Genomic DNA, 18,047 nt, shown 5'->3' with positions numbered 1-18,047 from the left:
CTGGCATTGTGATGCCCCCAGCTATGGTTTTCTTTTATAATATTCCCCTGGCTATTCGGGGTCTTTTCTGATTCCACACAAATCTTAAAATAATTTGTTCCAATTCTCTGAAGAAATCCCATTTTGATAGGGATTGCATTAAAGTGTAAATTGCCCTGGGTAACATTGACATTTTCACAATATTAATTCTGCCAATCCATGAGCATGGAGTATTTTTCCATCTCTTTATGTCTTCCTCAATTTCTTTCAGAAGTGTTCTATAGTTTTTAGGGTATAGATCCTTTACCTCCTTGGTTAGGTTTATTCCTAGGTATCTTATTCTTTTGGGTGCAATTGTAAATGGAATTGACTCCTTAATTTCTCTTTCTTCAGTCTCATTGTTAGTGTATAAAAATGCCACTGACTTCTGGGCATTGATTTTGTATCCTGCCACACTGCCCAATTGCTGTATGAGTTCTAGCAATCGTGGAGTGGAGTCTTTGACCATCCACTGGAAAAAAGACAGTCTCTTCAATAAATGGTGCTGGGAAAATTGGACATCCACATGCAGAAGAATGAAACTAGACCATTCTCTTGCACCAGACACAAAGATAAACTCAAAATGGATGAAAGATCTAAATGCGAGACAAGATTCCTTCAAAATCCTAGAGGAGAACTCAGGCAACACCCTTTTTGAACTCGGCCACAGTAACTTCTTGCAAGATACATCCACGAAGGCAAAAGAAACAAAAGCAAAAATGAACTATTGGGACTTCATCAAGATAAGAAGCTTTTGCACAGTCAACAAAACTCAAAGACAACCTACAGAATGGGAGAAGATATTTGCAAATGATGTATTAGATAAAGGGCTAGTTTCCAAGATCTATAAAGAACTTATTAAACTCAACAGCAAAGAAACAAACAATCCAATCATGAAATGAGCAAAAGACATGAAGAGAAATCTCACAGAGGAAGACATTGACATGGCCAACAAGCACATGAGAAAATGCTCTGCATCACTTGCCATCAGGGAAATACAAATCAAAACAACAATGAGGTACCACCTCACACCAGTGAGAATGGGGAAAATTAACAAGGCAGGAAACCACAAATGTTGGGGAGGATGTGGAGAAAAGGGAACCCTCTTGCACTGTTGGTGGGAATGTGAACTGGTGCAGCCACTCTGGAAAACTGTGTGGAGGTTCCTCAAAGAGTTAAAAATAGATCTGCCCTACGACCCAGCAATTGCACTGCTGGGGATTTACCCCAAAGATGCAAATGCAATGAAACGCCGGGACACCTGCACCCTGATGTTTCTAGCAGCAATGTCCACAATAGCCAAACTGTGGAAGGAGCCTCGGTGTCCATCAAAAGATGAATGGATAAAGAAGATGTGGTTTATGTATACAATGGAATATTCCTCAGCCATTAGAAATGACAAATACCCACCATTTGCTTCGACGTGGATGGAACTGGAGGGTATTATGCTGAGTGAAATAAGTCAATCGGAGAAGGACAAACATTATATGGTCTCATTCATTCATTCATTTGGGGAATATAAAAAATAGTGAAATGGAATAAAAGGGAAAGGAGAAAAAATAAGTGGGAAATATCAGAAAGGGAGACAGAAGATGAAAGACTCCTAACTCTGGGAAACGAACTAGGGGTGGTGGAAGGGGAGGTGGGCGTGGGTGAGGGTGACTGGGTGGCAGGCACTGAGGTGGGCACTTGACGGGATGAGCAGTGGGTGTTATTCTGTATATTGACAAATTGAACACCAATAAAAAATAAATTTATTTTAAAAAAATCTAACCCTTTCACATTATGTTTCTTGTTCTAGGCCATCTTAAATGGCTTCCTCAGTGACTTCCCACCAGCTATAAAGCAAACCGCACCAAACATTGTAGAAGCCGCAGTTGAGATTTATAACAGATTGAGTGTTGACCTTCTGCCAACACCGGCCAAGTCCCACTATGTCTTTAACTTGAGAGATTTATCCAAATGTGTACAAGGTAATGTATGGAACTCTCATTCTCTGACCTGCAAACTCCTTTCATTTCCATTCATCCCCAATTTCTCGGTAGAATTGTATATACACGAGTCTCTGTGCCCCGCCTGGAAATCCTATTACATGTCCCCTATTCAAGTCACCCTCCACCCCCACCTTAGGCTGAGGATGGCATAGCTTCCCTCAGACCACCAGCACCTCCTTCCATTTCTTGCTTCCACCTGATAATGTGTCTTCTTATTTCACTGAAGAAAAAAAAAAAAAAAGAAGAAGAAATCAAACCAGAAGTACCTCATCTTCCAAATCTCCCAGACCACCTGCATCTGCCTTCCTTCCCTGTAGTGGTTGAGTTGGCCCTGGTCTGATCACGGGCCAATACCCCCTCAGACACTGAATTCCCTCCCCTTCAGTCTACTCAAGGATTTTGCGCTTATGTTGTATGGTTCATCTTGTCTGCCATGTACACCTATATGTAGAGTAAATATTCTCCCTATGCCCGTCTGCACTGTGCTGTGAGAAGTGAAGGGTCCCCAGAGAGAATGAACACTTCAAGGACTGCTATCCATAACTGCTTTTGCTGCAACTTGGTATTACTAGAACTGTGTTGACCGTTATAATTTATATCCATACAAAGAGTAATCAGAGTAACTTGGAGTAGAAGCCAGAAGGACCAAGGGCATTTGGTGAGGACTGAACCTTGGGAAAGAATGAGAGAGGGAATTGGAGTTTTGAAAACAGTGGAAAGGTCAGAGGTGGGGGTGAGGGGAGTTACTAGAAGCATGTTTGTATATTAAAGAGATGTAGCACTCCTCACTTAACATGTGGCAACCCAGTGTAATAATGAGATGAACATGGCCTGTACTGTGAAGTCTGACCACTTCACCTCTTCAGTTAAAGAAATATCACAAAACAAGAAAAAGGGTTTTGCCAGATAATGTGTCCAGTTTTACTTTCAAAAAGTGAGATCACTGTTATTCTATGAGTGTATATTGAGTTTATTTTAAAATATCTCATATACAAGAGCCCAGAATCTAAAATCACAAGGACTGACTTACAAGCATCGATGTCCATTCTGGTGGCTTCCCAACCATCATGATGGGAATTTACCTATTTAAAAAATCTATAATAATTGCCCCAAGTATCTAGGGGCAGCAGGCTAACTAATAAATATGTCCCCGGAGATTATGGCAAGTTATATATGGGAAGATGAGAAAGCCATGAGAGTCACTGACAGGAGTCAGGGAAGGCCTCTCCAAGGAGATGACAGGTAACCTAAAACACGGGAATGAAAAAGTCCCTGCCAGCAGAGAGCCCTGAGGCAGGGGGATGGTGTGCTTCCCCACTAGCACCCTAGTGGGGACGCAGCCATTTGGGGTAGTGTGGGGATAAAGCTGGACTTAAGGATTTTCTAGTTCAACTGTTACTAGATATTTCACAAATGTAGACGTTTCCTTTTTTCCTTTTCTTAAAAAAACAGGTATCCTTCAGTGTGATTCAGGAACAATAAGAGAAGAAATACAGATATTTAGACTCTTTTGCCATGAATGCCAAAGAGTTTTCCATGACCGGTTGATTAATAATGAAGATAAGCACTATTTCCATACTATTTTGACAGAAATGGCCAGTAAATATCAATTATTATTTACCTGTTCTTTTTTATGTATATTTTTTATTGGAGCTCGATTTGCCAACATATAGTAGAACATCCTATCCAGTGCCTCCCAGTGCCCGTGACCCAGTCACCCCATCCCCCTGCCCACCTCCCCTTCCACTACCCCTTGTTCTTTTCCCAGAGTTAGGAGTCTCTCATGTTTTGTCACCCTCTCTGATTTTTCCCACTCATTTTCTCTCCTTTCCCCTACAATCCCTTTCACAATTTTTTTATATTCCCCATATGAGTGAAACCATATAATGATTGTCCTTCTCCGGTTGACTTACTTCACTCAGCATAATACCTGTTCTTTTTCTTTCTTTCTTTGTGGGGGAACGGGGGCCTATAAAAGCAATTTGATTTCTACAAAGAAAAATTAAAATGAGCTTAGATAAAGTAAAGCAAAATAAATTTTAGTTCATTCATGGGTAAAAGTTTTTCTCTTCAATGATTCAAATATATAGACATATATGAAATATTAGGGAAATAATTTGATTAAAATTCAGGAAGAGTTAATATTTTAAGTTCAGTATAGCATTTTAAGTAGAAAAGGGAAAGTAGGAGAACCAGCATTTTGTCTGCTAAGAAGCCAGGATATCTCTAATATGCCTTATTTATTAAATGTATATTCAATATCTATTATTTAATAAAATATTTATTAATATTAAACATTCTTAATCTTAAATCCAGGAGATTATCAACCAAACTAAAATGGTGTGCTGTTAACATGTCTTTCTCCCACTTTCATTTACTAGTTAAGCCTTCTACGTAAAGTAACAGCTGATATTATTCTGTATATCTTATTGAAATACTACATTCAAGCTTATCATATATTAAAAATTGATTTTGTTTTTTGAATAGACAAACATTTTGGAATTGCAATTGGCCTGGAATATTTTTTGACTAGACCCATCATCTTTGGAGACTTTATTAAGGCAAGTATGTTGAATTGACTACATTTGAAGATAAATAAAGCATTTACCATTTTACAGTTCAATTTCATATTTAACAAGAACTTTACATCTCTGAAGATTAAAGATATAGACCAAGGGTTGGCACACTATGGTCCCCAGGCCATATCTATCCCATTGCCCATTGTTGTAAATAAAATTCTATGGAAACACAGCCAAACCCATTTGACCAGGTACTGTTTTTCATGTGGTTGCTTTCATATTACAAGACAAAGCAGAGGGGCGCCTGGGTGGCTCAGTGGTTGAGCGTCTGCCTTTGGCTCAGGTCGTGTTCCCAGGGTCTCAGGGTTGGAGTCCCCACATCGGGCTCCTTGCATAGAGCCTGCTTCTCCCTCTGCCTATGTCTCTGCCTATCTCTCTCTGGGTCTCTCATAAATGGCTAAAAAAAAAAAAGGCAGACTGGAGTACTTGCAATAAAGACTATATGACCTGCAAAACCTAAAATACTTATTATCTAGCCCTTTAGAGAAACAGATTCTAACTTCTGATCTAGTCACATTCATTTTGGTAACAGTCTGAATCAGATACCCATCAGATTTTTTATATGGAAAGAAGCAGGTTTAATTTCTCAACCCAGGACTAGCGTCCCCCTTGCTGTATTCTGTATAGCTATTCAGCATGTGCTCACATGCTTCCAGCAGCTAATTAGGTAGCAGTGCCGCCCTCCTCATTTCAGGGTAGCTCTCATCAGTAGCAAATTTTTTCTTACATTATGCTCCTCAATTTGTACTTCCAATAACATGTATCTACCGGCTCTAATTTTACCTTCTAGAACTGCCTTGAATAAGTCTTCCATCTAACCCCCCTACCTATGCTGATGGATGTTGTTTTACCAAGTTGACTCTTGTTTGGGTACAACATCCCTAGTATCCCCAAGAGGGCAGGGGCTGTGTCTGTTCTGTTTGCCCTAAATCCCCAGCTTCCTACTCAGAGCTAGGTATAGCTCAATCAGCACTAGTTAGACAAAAGAATGAAGTTGTCTTTATATTGCATGTATGCAATTACCTCATCACCATGGTAACCCTGACAAATAAAAAAGATAAATAATTTATTTATATGCAATATATCTATTTAAATGTATTATTAAAAATGAAGTCCAGGGTAGCATTGACATTTTCACAATATTAATTCTGCCAATCCATGAGCATGGAATATTTTTCCATCTCTTTGTGTCTTCCTCAATTTCTTTCAGAAGTGTTCTATAGTTTTTAGGGTATAGATCCTTTACCTCTTTGGTTAGGTTTATTCCTAGGTATCTTATGCTTTTGGGTGCAATTGTAAATGGGATTGACTCCTTAATTTCTCTTTCTTCAGTCTCATTGTTAGTGTATAGGAATGCCATTGATTTCTGGGCATTGATTTTGTATCCTGCCACGCTACCAAATTGCTGTATGAGTTCTAGCAATCTTGGGGTGGAGGCTTTTGGGTTTTCTATGTAGAGTATCATGTCATCGGCGAAGAGGGAGAGTTTGACTTCTTCTTTGCCAATTTGAATGCCTTTAATGTCTTTTTGTTGTCTGATTGCTGAGGCTAGGACTTCCAATACTATGTTGAATAGCAGTGGTGAGAGTGGACATCCCTGTCTGGTTCCTGATCTTAGGGGAAAGGCTCCCAGTGCTTCCCCATTGAGAATGATATTTGCTGTGGGCTTTTTGTAGATGGCTTTTAAGATATCGAGGAAAGTTCCCTCTATCCCTACACTCTGAAGAGTTTTGATCAGGAATGGATGCTGTATTTTGTCAAATGCTTTCTCTGCATCTAATGAGAGGATCATATGGTTCTTGGTTTTTCTCTTGCTGATATGATGAATCACATTGATTGTTTTACGAGTGTTGAACCAGCCTTGCATCCCGGGGATAAATCCTACTTGGTCATGGTGAATAATTTTCTTAATGTGTTGTTGGATCCTATTGGCTAGTATCTTGTTGAGAATTTTTGCATCCATGTTCATCAGGGATATTGGTCTGTAATTCTCCTTTTTGGTGGGGTCTTTGTCTGGTTTTGGAATTAAGGTGATGCTGGCCTCATAGAATGAATTTGGAAGTACTCCATCTCTTTCTATCTTTCCAAACAGCTTTAGTAGAATAGGTATGATTTCTTCTTTAAACGTTTGATAGAATTCCCCTGGGAAGCCATCTGGCCCTGGACTCTTGTGTCTTGGGAGGTTTTTGATGCCCTACGACCCAGCAATTGCACTGTTAGGGATTTACCCCGAAGATTCAGATGCAATGAAACGCTGGGGCACCTGCACCCCGATGTTTCTAGCAGCAATGTCCACAATAGCCAAACTGTGGAAGGAGCCTCGGTGCCCATCGAAAGATGAATGGATAAAGAAGATGTGGTTTATGTATACAATGGAATATTACTCAGCCATTAGAAACAACAAATACCCACCATTTGCTTCAACGTGGATGGAACTGGAGGGTATTATGCTGAGTGAAGTAAGTCAATCAGAGAAGGACAAACAGTGTATGTTCTCACTCATTTGGGGAATATGAATAATAGTGAAGGGGAATATAAGGGAAGGGAGAAGAAATGTGTGGGAGATATCAGAAAGGGACACAGAACATAAAGACTTCTAACTCTGGGAAATGAACTAGGGGTGGTGGAAGGGGAGGAGGGCGGGGGGTGGGGGTGAATGGGTGACGGGCACGGAGGGGGACACTTGACGGGATGAGCACTGGGTGTTATTCTGTATGTTGGTAAATTGAACACCAATAAAAATTAATTTATAAAAAAAAAATACAAAAAAAAATGAAGTCCAAAGTTTGTTTCCAGGTAGTGATTATATTTCCCATGTGTTTCTACTGCTATAATCATCAAATAGGGGAATAAAGTAAAGGGAAAAGAACAATCAGATCTTTCTTGCATTACATATAAGTATTTTAGTCAATGGCTCCAAATGAAAATGCCCCCTGGGCAGTTGCTACAGCAAAGAAAAGACCTCATGTACAGGTCCACACAGGACCTCAAACAGGAACTCAATTCCCAAATTGAGTTTACCCAAAATTTCATTCTCAATGATTTATTTAATCAGATGACAGCTGTGTAAAAACTACATGTAGTTCTGGAATGATTGTTTATATTCATAATAATCTGGCATGCATAACTTTCAGCCCATTTAGCTTCTCTGATGTCACCAGCCTGAGAGCAAAAGTACAAAACCAAAGTAAGAACAGTGAGAAACTGGAAACCTATTTCTGAGCTCCCTTGTGAATTTTATAGCAAAGATCATTGAAACTCCAATGTTCCATTTGAAGTTAAATGAAATGGATTTTCAGTTATCCATGAAAATCTGAGTTGCTTAGCCCCATTTCCTTGGTTTTAATATAATAGCAAGAATAGCTATATATATTATGTATATATAATAGCTATATTAGCTATATAAATGTATGTATATAAGAATAAATATATGTATAATAGGTATTATATATAATATGTATGCAAATGATTACATAACAGATAAAATGATGTTCCCTCCTACAGTCATGAATATTGTGTATATTTCTGTATCATAACTGATCTAACTAACTTGGTCCCTCTCCCCTAAATCATCTTACAGTTTGGAGCAGATAAGATGGATCGGATTTATGATGACATGCCTAATATGGAGAAAATTGCAAATGTTCTAGAGGACTATCTTGATGATTATAACCTTATAAATCCCAAGGAAGTAAAGTTGGTCTTCTTCCAGGATGCTATAGAACATGTTTCAAGGTATAGTACTATTAGGTGCCCAATAATGCACTGATCTAATTTATTTTGTATTAAAAGGTAAGAATTAAGTCATGCAGAAGTCTTTAAATAGATTGCAATATGGACAAACGTCTATGAGCAAATCTTGCTATAATGTAAAAATTATCATATATATGTTTATATATATATTTTAGAAAGGGGATGAGAGGGGGAGAGAAAGCAGGGGTGGGGAGGGACAGAGGGAGAGGGAGAGAATCTCTTTTTTTACATTTATTTTTTTTTATTTTATTTTATTTTTTAAATTAATTTTTATTGGTGTTCAATTTACCAACATACAGAATAACACCCAGTGCTCATCCCATCAAGTGTCCCCCTCAGTGCCCGTCACCCATTCACCCCCACCCCCCACCCTCCTCCCCCTCCACCACCCCTAGTTCATTTCCCAGAGTTAGAAGTCTTTATGTTCTGTCTCCCTTTCTGATATTTCTCACACATTTCTTCTCCCTTCCCTTATATTCCCTTTCGCTATTATTCCTATTCCCCAAATGAATGAGAACATACACTGTTTGTCCTTCTCCGGTTACTGTGGCCAAGTTCAAAAAGGGTGTTGCCTGAGTTCTTCTCTGGGATTTTGATGGAATCTTGTCTCACATTTAGATCTTTCATCCATTTTGAGTTTATCTTTGTGTATGGTGCATGAGAGTGGTCCAGTTTCATTCTTCTGCATGTGGATGTCCAATTTTCCCAGCACCATTTATTGAAGAGACTGTCTTTCTTCTAGTGGATCGTCTTTCCTCCTTTATCGTATATTAGTTGAGCATAAAGTTCAGGGTCCACTTCTGGGTTCTCTGTTCTGTTCCATTGATCTATATGTCTGTTTTTGTGCCAGTACCACACTGTCTTGATGAACACAGCTTTGTAGTACAACCTGAAATCTGGCATTGTGATGCCCCCAGATATGGTTTTCTTTTTTTAAAATTCCCCTGGCTGTTTGGGGTCTTTTCTGATTCCACACGAATCTTAAAATAATTTGTTCTAAGTCTCTGAAGAAAGTCCATGGTACTCTGCGCCTTTTGATGGGGTCATTAAGCCCATTCACGTTCAGAGTTACTATTGACAGATATGAGTTTAGTGTCATCATGATATCTATTTGGAAGCCTGGATTCAGCCTCCGCAGGAACTACCGGGCTCGGGGCTCTCGGTTCTCCGTCCGCAGGGCCTGGAGGCTCCGGGGCGGGGCCGCTGATCTGCTCAGCTCGGGGCAGGAGCGTCCTCGCTGTCCTGGGCCCTCCCGGCCTCTGCCTGTCCCGGGGGAGGCCGGATCCTGGGCTGTGTCCCGGCGCCCTGTGCTCCGGGGCCTGCGCTGTGGGATTCGCGCTCCCGCCCCGCAGCCCCCTCCGCGGAGCCGCCGCCCGAGCCCCTCCGAGCTGCTCCGGTCGGTCCCGCCGTGCGCGCTGCAGCCCTTAGGGAGCTCGGAGCACTCTCCTGCGCTCGCAGGTGTCTGTTAGTGTCCCCGGGAGCCCGAGGGCATCCCCGCTCTCCTGGGTCCTGCTCCAACTCCCTGCGAGCCCCTTTCCGCCCGCCCGGGAAGGTTGGTGCAGCTCCTGCTCCTCCGGGACGGGGCTCTCCTGTCCTGGGGACACTCGCCCCGGCCTCAGCCCGGCTCCTCGCGGGGCCCCTCCCCCTCGGAGGCCTTTTGTTCCTTTATTTCTCTTTCCCCGTCTTCCTACCTTGATAGAAGCGCGGACTCTTCTCACTGTAGCATTCCAGCTGGTCTCTCTTTACATCTCAGGCCGAATTCGTAAATTTTCAGGATGGTTTGAAGGTTATCTAGGTAATTTGGTGGGGACAGGTGACTCGGGGACCCTGCTCTTCCGCCATCTTGCCCCTCCCACTTCTCTTTTTTTACATTTAAATTCAATTTGCCAACATATAATATAACACCCAGTGCTCATCCCATCAAGTGTCCCCCTTAGTGCCCGTCACCCAGTTACCCCATCCCCCCTCCTCCCCTTCCATAACCCTTTATTTGTTTCTCAGAGTTAAGAGTCTCTCATGATTTGTCTCTAACTTTTCCCCATTCAGTTTCCTCCCTTCCCTTAGGGTCTCTTTCACATTTTTTTTATTCCACATATGAGTAAAACCATATGATAATTTTCTTTCTCTGATTGATGAGAGAATTTTAAGCAGGCTCCACCCCCAGTGTGGAGCCTGATGGAGGACTTGAACTCAAGATCCTGAGATCATGACCTGGGCCAAAATCAAAAGTCAGACACTTAACTGAGTGAGCCACACAGGCGCCCCTTTTATATATTTTAAATATAAGTGGCATGAACTTTCTGTGGAATCCCAGGGGTTATTTGTGCTAAATATTAATAGATTGTTTTTGTTTGTTTAAAATGCCCTGTCTTATTACAAAAAAAGGATCTAAGGTAGTTTACAGAGATACATGTACAATATAATAAGGTTGATTACATACATGCCTAAAGAAGGGGTTCAAGATTATAGCAAAATGAGTAAAATCCAAGGATTATAGATTCCATCTGCTTATAAGTCTCTTACCTATTGCAAATTTCCTTTGAGGGCCATCCCGGATAAATAGGTATCTAGCCTGAATATCTGTAGTCCTTGAAGCATATAGCGCTTTTTAAAATTTTTTTGTTCCAGTATAATTAACATACAGTGTTGTATTAGTTTTGGGTATACAATGCAGTGATTCAGCAATTCTGTATATTACTCAGTACTCATCATGACAAACACACTCTTAATCCCCTTCACCTGTTTCACCACACACACACACACACACACACACATCCATTTGTTCTCTATAGTTAAGAGTCTGGTTTTTTTCCTCCCTTTTTTTCTTTGTTCATTTATTAAATTCCACATATGAGGGAAAAATCATATGATGCACCACTTTTTAAAGTGCACTTGTATACTGTTGGACAACTCCAAGTATTTAAATGACACTTCAAGGATGATGCCAAATCTGCTCCCTGTGACATCTGGTATCTGTCCCATCCTGTGAAGTAGTGGCAATAATGGCATTCAGCGTGAATATAAAACCACGATATGGAGTATCCCATTTAACTGTGATAATACCTCTCTATGACTCAATATCCTAATCTCTCTACAAGTATGGCTCAGAGAATGTTCCAGTGGTCTGTTGCTATATAAGCTGTCACCCTTAGTAGCTACATTATTTCATGATCTCATGGTTCCCAGTGGTTCTATCTTGGGGTCTCAGTGCAGTGTAAAGTCAGACCTGGAGCATGTGGCACATCTCTGCCTCTGTCTCTCTAGCACGACAGCATCAGTGTCTGGGATTCTCCCATGGATCTCGGCTCCAAAGGCCTGTGCCCTGAAAGCCACGAAGCCAAATGGCCTCTCATGATTTAGCCTTGGAAGTCACATAGCATTACTTCTACTATACTCTGTTAGCCAAAGGAGTGACACAGACCCATCCAGTTCACACGAAGGGGTCAGAGACTCCATCTCTTGACAGGATAAAAGAGCAAGTAGGACCAGAAATAGTACTGCAGCCATGTTTGGACAATACTGTGTATCACAGAGAGATTAGCTGAATTGTCCAAAGTCCCCTTAAAGCTAATAGGTCATAGGCTTACTGAGGCCTACTGAGAATCTCATCTAGTACTTGCAGCAGTTGCCTCCACCCCAAATTGATCCACTTTTTTCATTACAGCCCTCAAAATATTTGAAAATCATGACCAGGCTCCTCTTAGCTTTATATTCTCTGGGAGGATGTAACCCAGAGCTTCCACTATTTCCTGTTAGGGATTATTTCCAGCCTCAACATACTGAACACTTGAGAATTTCTCCACATTCCACTTAAAAATGTGATATCCATACTTGATATAGTATTCTGTGCAATCTACAGTGTGAAGTGTGTTTAAGGACAGGATTTCCCATGGTTTGCTACCATGGCAAGAATTCAATGACTTTGTTTTTTTCCTTTGTCAACTATGTTTTAGTGTGGCATCATGTTAAGTTTGACAGTTAAATCCTCAGGACTTTTTTTCTATAAACCATAAGCAATCAAGTCTTTTATCTTTCCTATACTTCTGCTGTTTAATTAACTCTAATTCAATAATTTGTCACAACCCCAGTGTTACACAACAGTTTGTCACTGGGTTGTTGAGATACCACTTTCTTCTCACCTATCCCCCTGCCAACATACCCGCACACTACTTCCTAACAGCATTTATCCTATAGTTCACACAGGCCTTAAGCCTACAAAGAAAAAAATAATGGAGTACTCTGGTCTGAGGAACTTCGTGGAGAACAGATCAGACGACAGGCAAAGTCAGCTTAATTTTATTTATAATCTTTCTGACTTTTGTGAAAGAGAATCACTAGGCTACTCAAGGATTGCTTAAAATATTACAGGAGGAAATTAAAAGCCATTTGTAGAATGGAGGAGATTTGGTTTTCAGATACACAGAGGGCTGCTGTATGAATGTAGACATCTTTTTCTAAAAAGGATCAAGAGTTAGGAATTAGAGTAAACAAATTTCTACTTGTAAGAGCTTTCAAATACCTACTGCTGAGTAGCTCTAGGAAGGGCTTCATTATGAACATGAGTTATGGGACAATTACTAAATATTCAGTAATTTAGTAAACATTATATTTCCATTTGTTGGTGACATTTTAGACTTTTTTTTTTTGCCATAGGGTAAGTGGATAAAGGCCTTCTCAACTCAGAAAAAAAATTGTGTTTTTACTTTAGAGCCTGTGTTTTCAGAGGGCAATTTGCTTCAGACTGTTTCCACCCATTACATATGCCCAAAGTTGTCACTGCACTTCAAGGATGGTAAAACAGAACTCTATGAAAATGTAAGCCACTAATTAGGACAGCTGTCTCTTGCCTACTACTGTAGAGAAAATGTAACCTTGGAGGATTTATTTTCTATCTATTGATATGTAAGTTGACAGAAATAAGAATAACACCAGGAAGCAGAATGGACAATTTACTTGTTTCCAATAATCTAAGATGAAAATAATCAAATTACTGTACTATACATGAAACAAGGAAAGAGTAACATATAGAGTGCAAGATTTTTATAATAGTCAATATTTCATCCACTGTAGAATACTTTATGGAAAACAGTAGCAAAACATTATTACATATCCCTTTACCTCCCAATTTTATACCTACCTGGGGGACTGAAGAGAAATAAACAGATGATCCAATGTGTCTTCTGTTAGATGTGCACTGTGATAGAGACATAAGAGTGGAAATGGTGCCTGAATCATCTATTTGCTCACTTCAGGGGAGGAGTTGGCAAAGGATCCTAGGAAAGGAGCCAACAAACTTCTTTTATAAAGGACCAGGTGATAAATGTTTTAGACTCTGTAGGTCATACAGTCCTTGTCACAAACTACTCAATTCTGCCACTGAAACAACAAAAGCAGCCACCTTCAATAAATGAATGAATGAGTTTGACTGTGTTCCAATAAGACTTTATTTATTTATTAGAATACCCAGTGATTTTCACATATCAAAATGTTATTCTTCTTTTGATTTTTTTTGTTAGCCATTTAAAAACTGAAAAACCACTCTTAGCTCATAGGCCATAAAAATTAAAAACAAAACAGTAAAGGGGCGGGGTTTGGCCTACATGCCTTTGTTTGCTGACCCTGTTCTAGACAAAGCTGTGCTATCTAGGAGGTCAAGGCTAGGAAAGAGCAGACTGGCCTGAGGGGGCAGGAGAAGGTGCAAAGCTAAAGGAGACAAATTGGAAAGTTTAATTGCTATTTGAGAAGATCCTGAATAATGACCTAAGAGTCTGCTTTGTCCTGGGGGAGCACTTTTCAATGTGGACTTCCTGTTCTTTGCTCACACTACATAGCCTGTCTGTCCCCTGTCACCAAAGATAATAATGTATGAGGACTATTTAATCAATGTTTGCTAAGTCACAGCTTTTAAGATCTCTAGAAGTTGGTTACTTCAATTTAGATGACTTGTAAAAGTGTCTGAATTTCAGAGAAGAGGCACTCTGAGAGACACCGGGTAAGGGTCCCAGCTGGGGGACCTGAAGCAGGAGTGCAAGCCACAGGTCAAGAGGTGCCCACTCATCCCTACCTGACAATAATTCTCCATTCTGGCTCTGTGAGACCTAAAGTTTTGAACATAAACATCTGAGTCAATGATACAGGTTGTCACAGGACATCAACATTCGGAGAAAGCAACAGATACATTTGGAGCAATGTCCTATTCATGTCAGGAATTAACTTTTGCTAGAGAAAGTAATTGCTTGCCTTGAGAAGGACTCTGTCCAGGTCTGGGCACAGCTATCATGGCTGCTGCCTCCCCTCTGAGAGAGCTGGAGGGTGAGGTGCTGTGCTCTATCTGCCTCAACTACTTGAGAGACCCTATAGCCATCAACTGTGGTTATGTCTTCTGCTACCACTGCATCATTCAGGTCTTCCTAGTGAATCTACTAAGAAGCCATTACATTATTCTCTTTGTAAGATTGTCTTTAAGAAAGAAAATATTTGCCATGTGTGACAGATGGCCAGCCTAGTGGAAAACATCTAGAGGATGAAGGTAGATGAGGAGAGACAACCCAAAGGCGACGGACCACTTGAGCAAAATGCAAGAAGCTGTGTGAGCTACATTTGGGATAGTTCCACTATTACTGCAAGGATGACCAACAAATATTTTGTGTTATGTGTTGGGAGTCCCCAGAGCATAGGCATCATACTGCTGTTCTCCTGGAGAAGGATGCACAGACTCATCAGGGTAAAATTTTATTTATTTTCTTTTTTTAAAATTTTATTTATTTCTTCATGAGAGACAGAGATAGGGAGAGAGGCAGAGATGCAGGCAGAGGGAGAAGCAGGCCCCATGCAGAGAGCTCGACGTGGGACTTGATCCCGGGTCTCCAGGATCATGCCCTGGAAGGCAGGTGCTAAACTGCTGAGCCACCCAGGGATCCCCATCAGGGTAAAATTTTAAACCATCTGAAGATTCTGAAGAAATATAATCCAGAATTATCAGTCCACAGGAGATGAGATTCAGGCCCTGCAGACAAAATTGTAGCATAGGCAGGACATTGTGTCAGTGTTTGAACAGGGCCACCAGTTCTTGAGAGAAAGTACTTATTGGAGCAGTACCTATTGGAGTTAACTGGAAGGGGCTGAGCAAGAGCTTGCCAAAGGCAGGAACAGCCATGTCACCAAGGGCTCTGAGGAATTCATCCAATTTCAAACCCATATTTATGAGTTGGAAAAAAAAAGCCTCAGCAGCCAGCACTTGGGCTTATGCAGGACCCAAGTGACATAATAAGCAGATACCCCTGGAAGAAGTTCTGGATAGAAAAGTCTATCAGTGCTGAAATCAAAAAGTGGGCAGAAGAGTTTCAGATAAACTTTATTCTTTAGAGAAAGGACTCGGGATTCAATGGAAAACTGAGGAGGGATCTGGAGTATATAACCATGAGGATCACCCTGAATTCCCAGACGGCCAATGGCTACCTCTCAGTGTCTCTGAATGGGAAGAACATGATACTCACTGGCTTGTGGATGAACAAATACCAGCATGGTCAAAGATATACTTGGAAGTGAAAGTGGATAAACTGTGGTGGGAAGCAGAGGAAGAAGAAGCATCAATGAAGTACTGGGGGGGAGCCAGGGGTATGTTTGGCACTAGCTATCTTAGTGGATTAATGGGTGCCACTGAAGGCTATAGCTCCACTGGATATAGAAACAAGAATGAAGAGTTGGAAGAGTGGTCTCAGGAAAATGAAATATGGCCAAAATTCTGCCTGGCAGGGGTGGCAAGAGAGTCAGTGGTGAGAAGAGGACTTCTCAACTTCAGCCATGAGGAAGGATTCTGGACTTTACAGCTGTCTTCAGCAGGGGTGAATATAGGGATTAGCCCTGAGCCTCTCCAAATCCTGTCCTACTGTCCAAGGCATATTGGAGTTGCTCTAGATTATGATGGTGGGAAGGTAACCCTGCCTCCTGCGGGCCACATAGAGCTTGGGAAGGGTGAAGTCGCACCTCTTACGGTAGGGCAGTGGCCAGCAGCTCCTCGTTGTCATCATTATCATCATCACTATCACTGCTGGCCACTGGCTGGTCACCATGCACAATCTTATACAACAGGAAGATGTAGAGGCCAAGGAGCAACTGGGTGAGTGATGATGGGAAAAATCTCATGCAGCTACCCCCCACCCTATGGCTCAACTCCCTGGTGTCTGCGCAGGTGGAGGACACATCCTCAGCAGCTGTGATCACTAGAGCAAAGTTTGGGCTGGGCTAGAGAGGGCTCTGGAACTGACTGCTTTCTCCTCCCTCTCACCCAGCTATTTGCCCACCTCTTGACTTGCAATCTGTAAAAGACAACAGTGGCTCACACTTCTGGAATTCCCAATTCCAAACCCTAGTCATTTGGGAGAAATGCACACAGGTAGCTGGAATCAGAGCAGCAGAGAAGTGTGGAAGAAACAAAGGGAGAGAAGCTGCTTTTAGTTTCCCATGCAAATCTCCACCCTCCCCGCATGCCCTCTCCCCTCTTGACCTAGACCCACTCCACCTGCAGACCTCCTCCCTCCTCATGTACCCTCTCCACCTTTGCCCTGTCCCCTCCACCTCAGCCTTCTCCACCTGCACCTGCTCCAACTGCCCACCTCTCCCCTCTCCCATGGCACACCTCCTCAATCTCTGAGGCTCTCCACCTTGTCACCCCTCCCCACCTCTCCTTTTATTCTTCACTGACACCCTTGCTCTTGCCACAGATCTAGCTGTCCAGCTGGCTCCAAGAATGGCTCTGTGGGCAGGGGCACTCTCCCCAGTCCTGCCCCACCTGCCGGCCCAAACAGTATCTGCTTCCTTCACCCCTTGCAGAGTAGGCTGCAACAATTTCATCTTCATATCTCTAGATGGTTAGCTAGCTGGGCCAAGAACAACAACAGCCTCTTCAGAGGGAGGCTCAGTTACAAAACCCTGTGCCAGGAACAGCAATACTTAACCATCCACCTTCCCCATTCCCCACCCTCACCCCACTGACACACACACCAAAAAAACCTGGTGCTCACAGTCCCACTTGGAGGATGGAGCAGATACCACCCACTTCACATACTGCAGACGCTGCCACCTGGCATAAGTGGCACCTCAGCCCTCTCAAGCTGCTGTCCCCTGCACACGGCCTGCTCCTGGCCTCCTCTGATCCTCCCCAATCCCATTCCATGGCCCATCTGCACCCCCTTCCCCTTGAAGCTGCCCTAGTGGAGCTTGGTGTGGCCCTGATGGACCAGCAGGCAGCCCTATGATCTTTGCCTGTGCCCATGCCCACCCAGTGGCTCATACCTTCCACAGCGTGCACATCCGAGGACCCTCAAATGGCAGCAATTCAATACTGTCTGCCAACCCCAGGGTCAGCACCTGTGCACTGGTACCTAGGGAGCCAGGAGCATGGAGGGGCTGCAACTGGGAAGGGGTGGGCCCTGGAGCCGGTAGCCCAGGGCCAGGGAGGGAATCCCATCTGCTGGTGCACAAGTTGGCAGTCCCGCCGGCCACACTGCAGCTGCCACCTGCTGCTCCTGTTCTCTGTGCTCCTGCTCTCAGCTCCTCCTCCAAGAGAGGAGGAAGAATGAATTCAGGACAAGTTGTGTTGACAATCTGGACAACTGAGTGACATTGGCCATATTCTGATAGACCATCATTAAGTTAATGGGAATTCCTTTCCAAGACTAGATTGCGGGTAGACAAGGAAAGT

At 42.3% G+C, this 18,047-nt stretch overlaps 1 protein-coding gene across 1 annotated transcript in view; it reads left to right on the top strand.

The window, feature by feature from the left end:
- The window catches only part of DNAH6 (dynein axonemal heavy chain 6), a 242,056-nt gene that overhangs the window by 130,656 nt on the left and 93,353 nt on the right, over window positions 1-18,047 (top strand). Inside the window, exons 42-45 of the mRNA XM_055312464.1 lie at window positions 1,820-1,991; window positions 3,465-3,611; window positions 4,500-4,573; window positions 8,172-8,326. Coding sequence (XP_055168439.1) covers window positions 1,820-1,991; window positions 3,465-3,611; window positions 4,500-4,573; window positions 8,172-8,326 — 548 coding nt within the window. The remainder of the gene's footprint in view (window positions 1-1,819; window positions 1,992-3,464; window positions 3,612-4,499; window positions 4,574-8,171; window positions 8,327-18,047) is intronic.

Source organism: Nyctereutes procyonoides, unplaced genomic scaffold (assembly GCF_905146905.1).
Source record: "Nyctereutes procyonoides isolate TBG_1078 unplaced genomic scaffold, NYPRO_anot_genome, whole genome shotgun sequence".
Classification (NCBI taxonomy): domain Eukaryota; kingdom Metazoa; phylum Chordata; class Mammalia; order Carnivora; family Canidae; genus Nyctereutes; species Nyctereutes procyonoides.
Note: the sequence above shows the minus strand (reverse complement) of the source record. Positions and strands in the feature narration are given on the sequence as shown.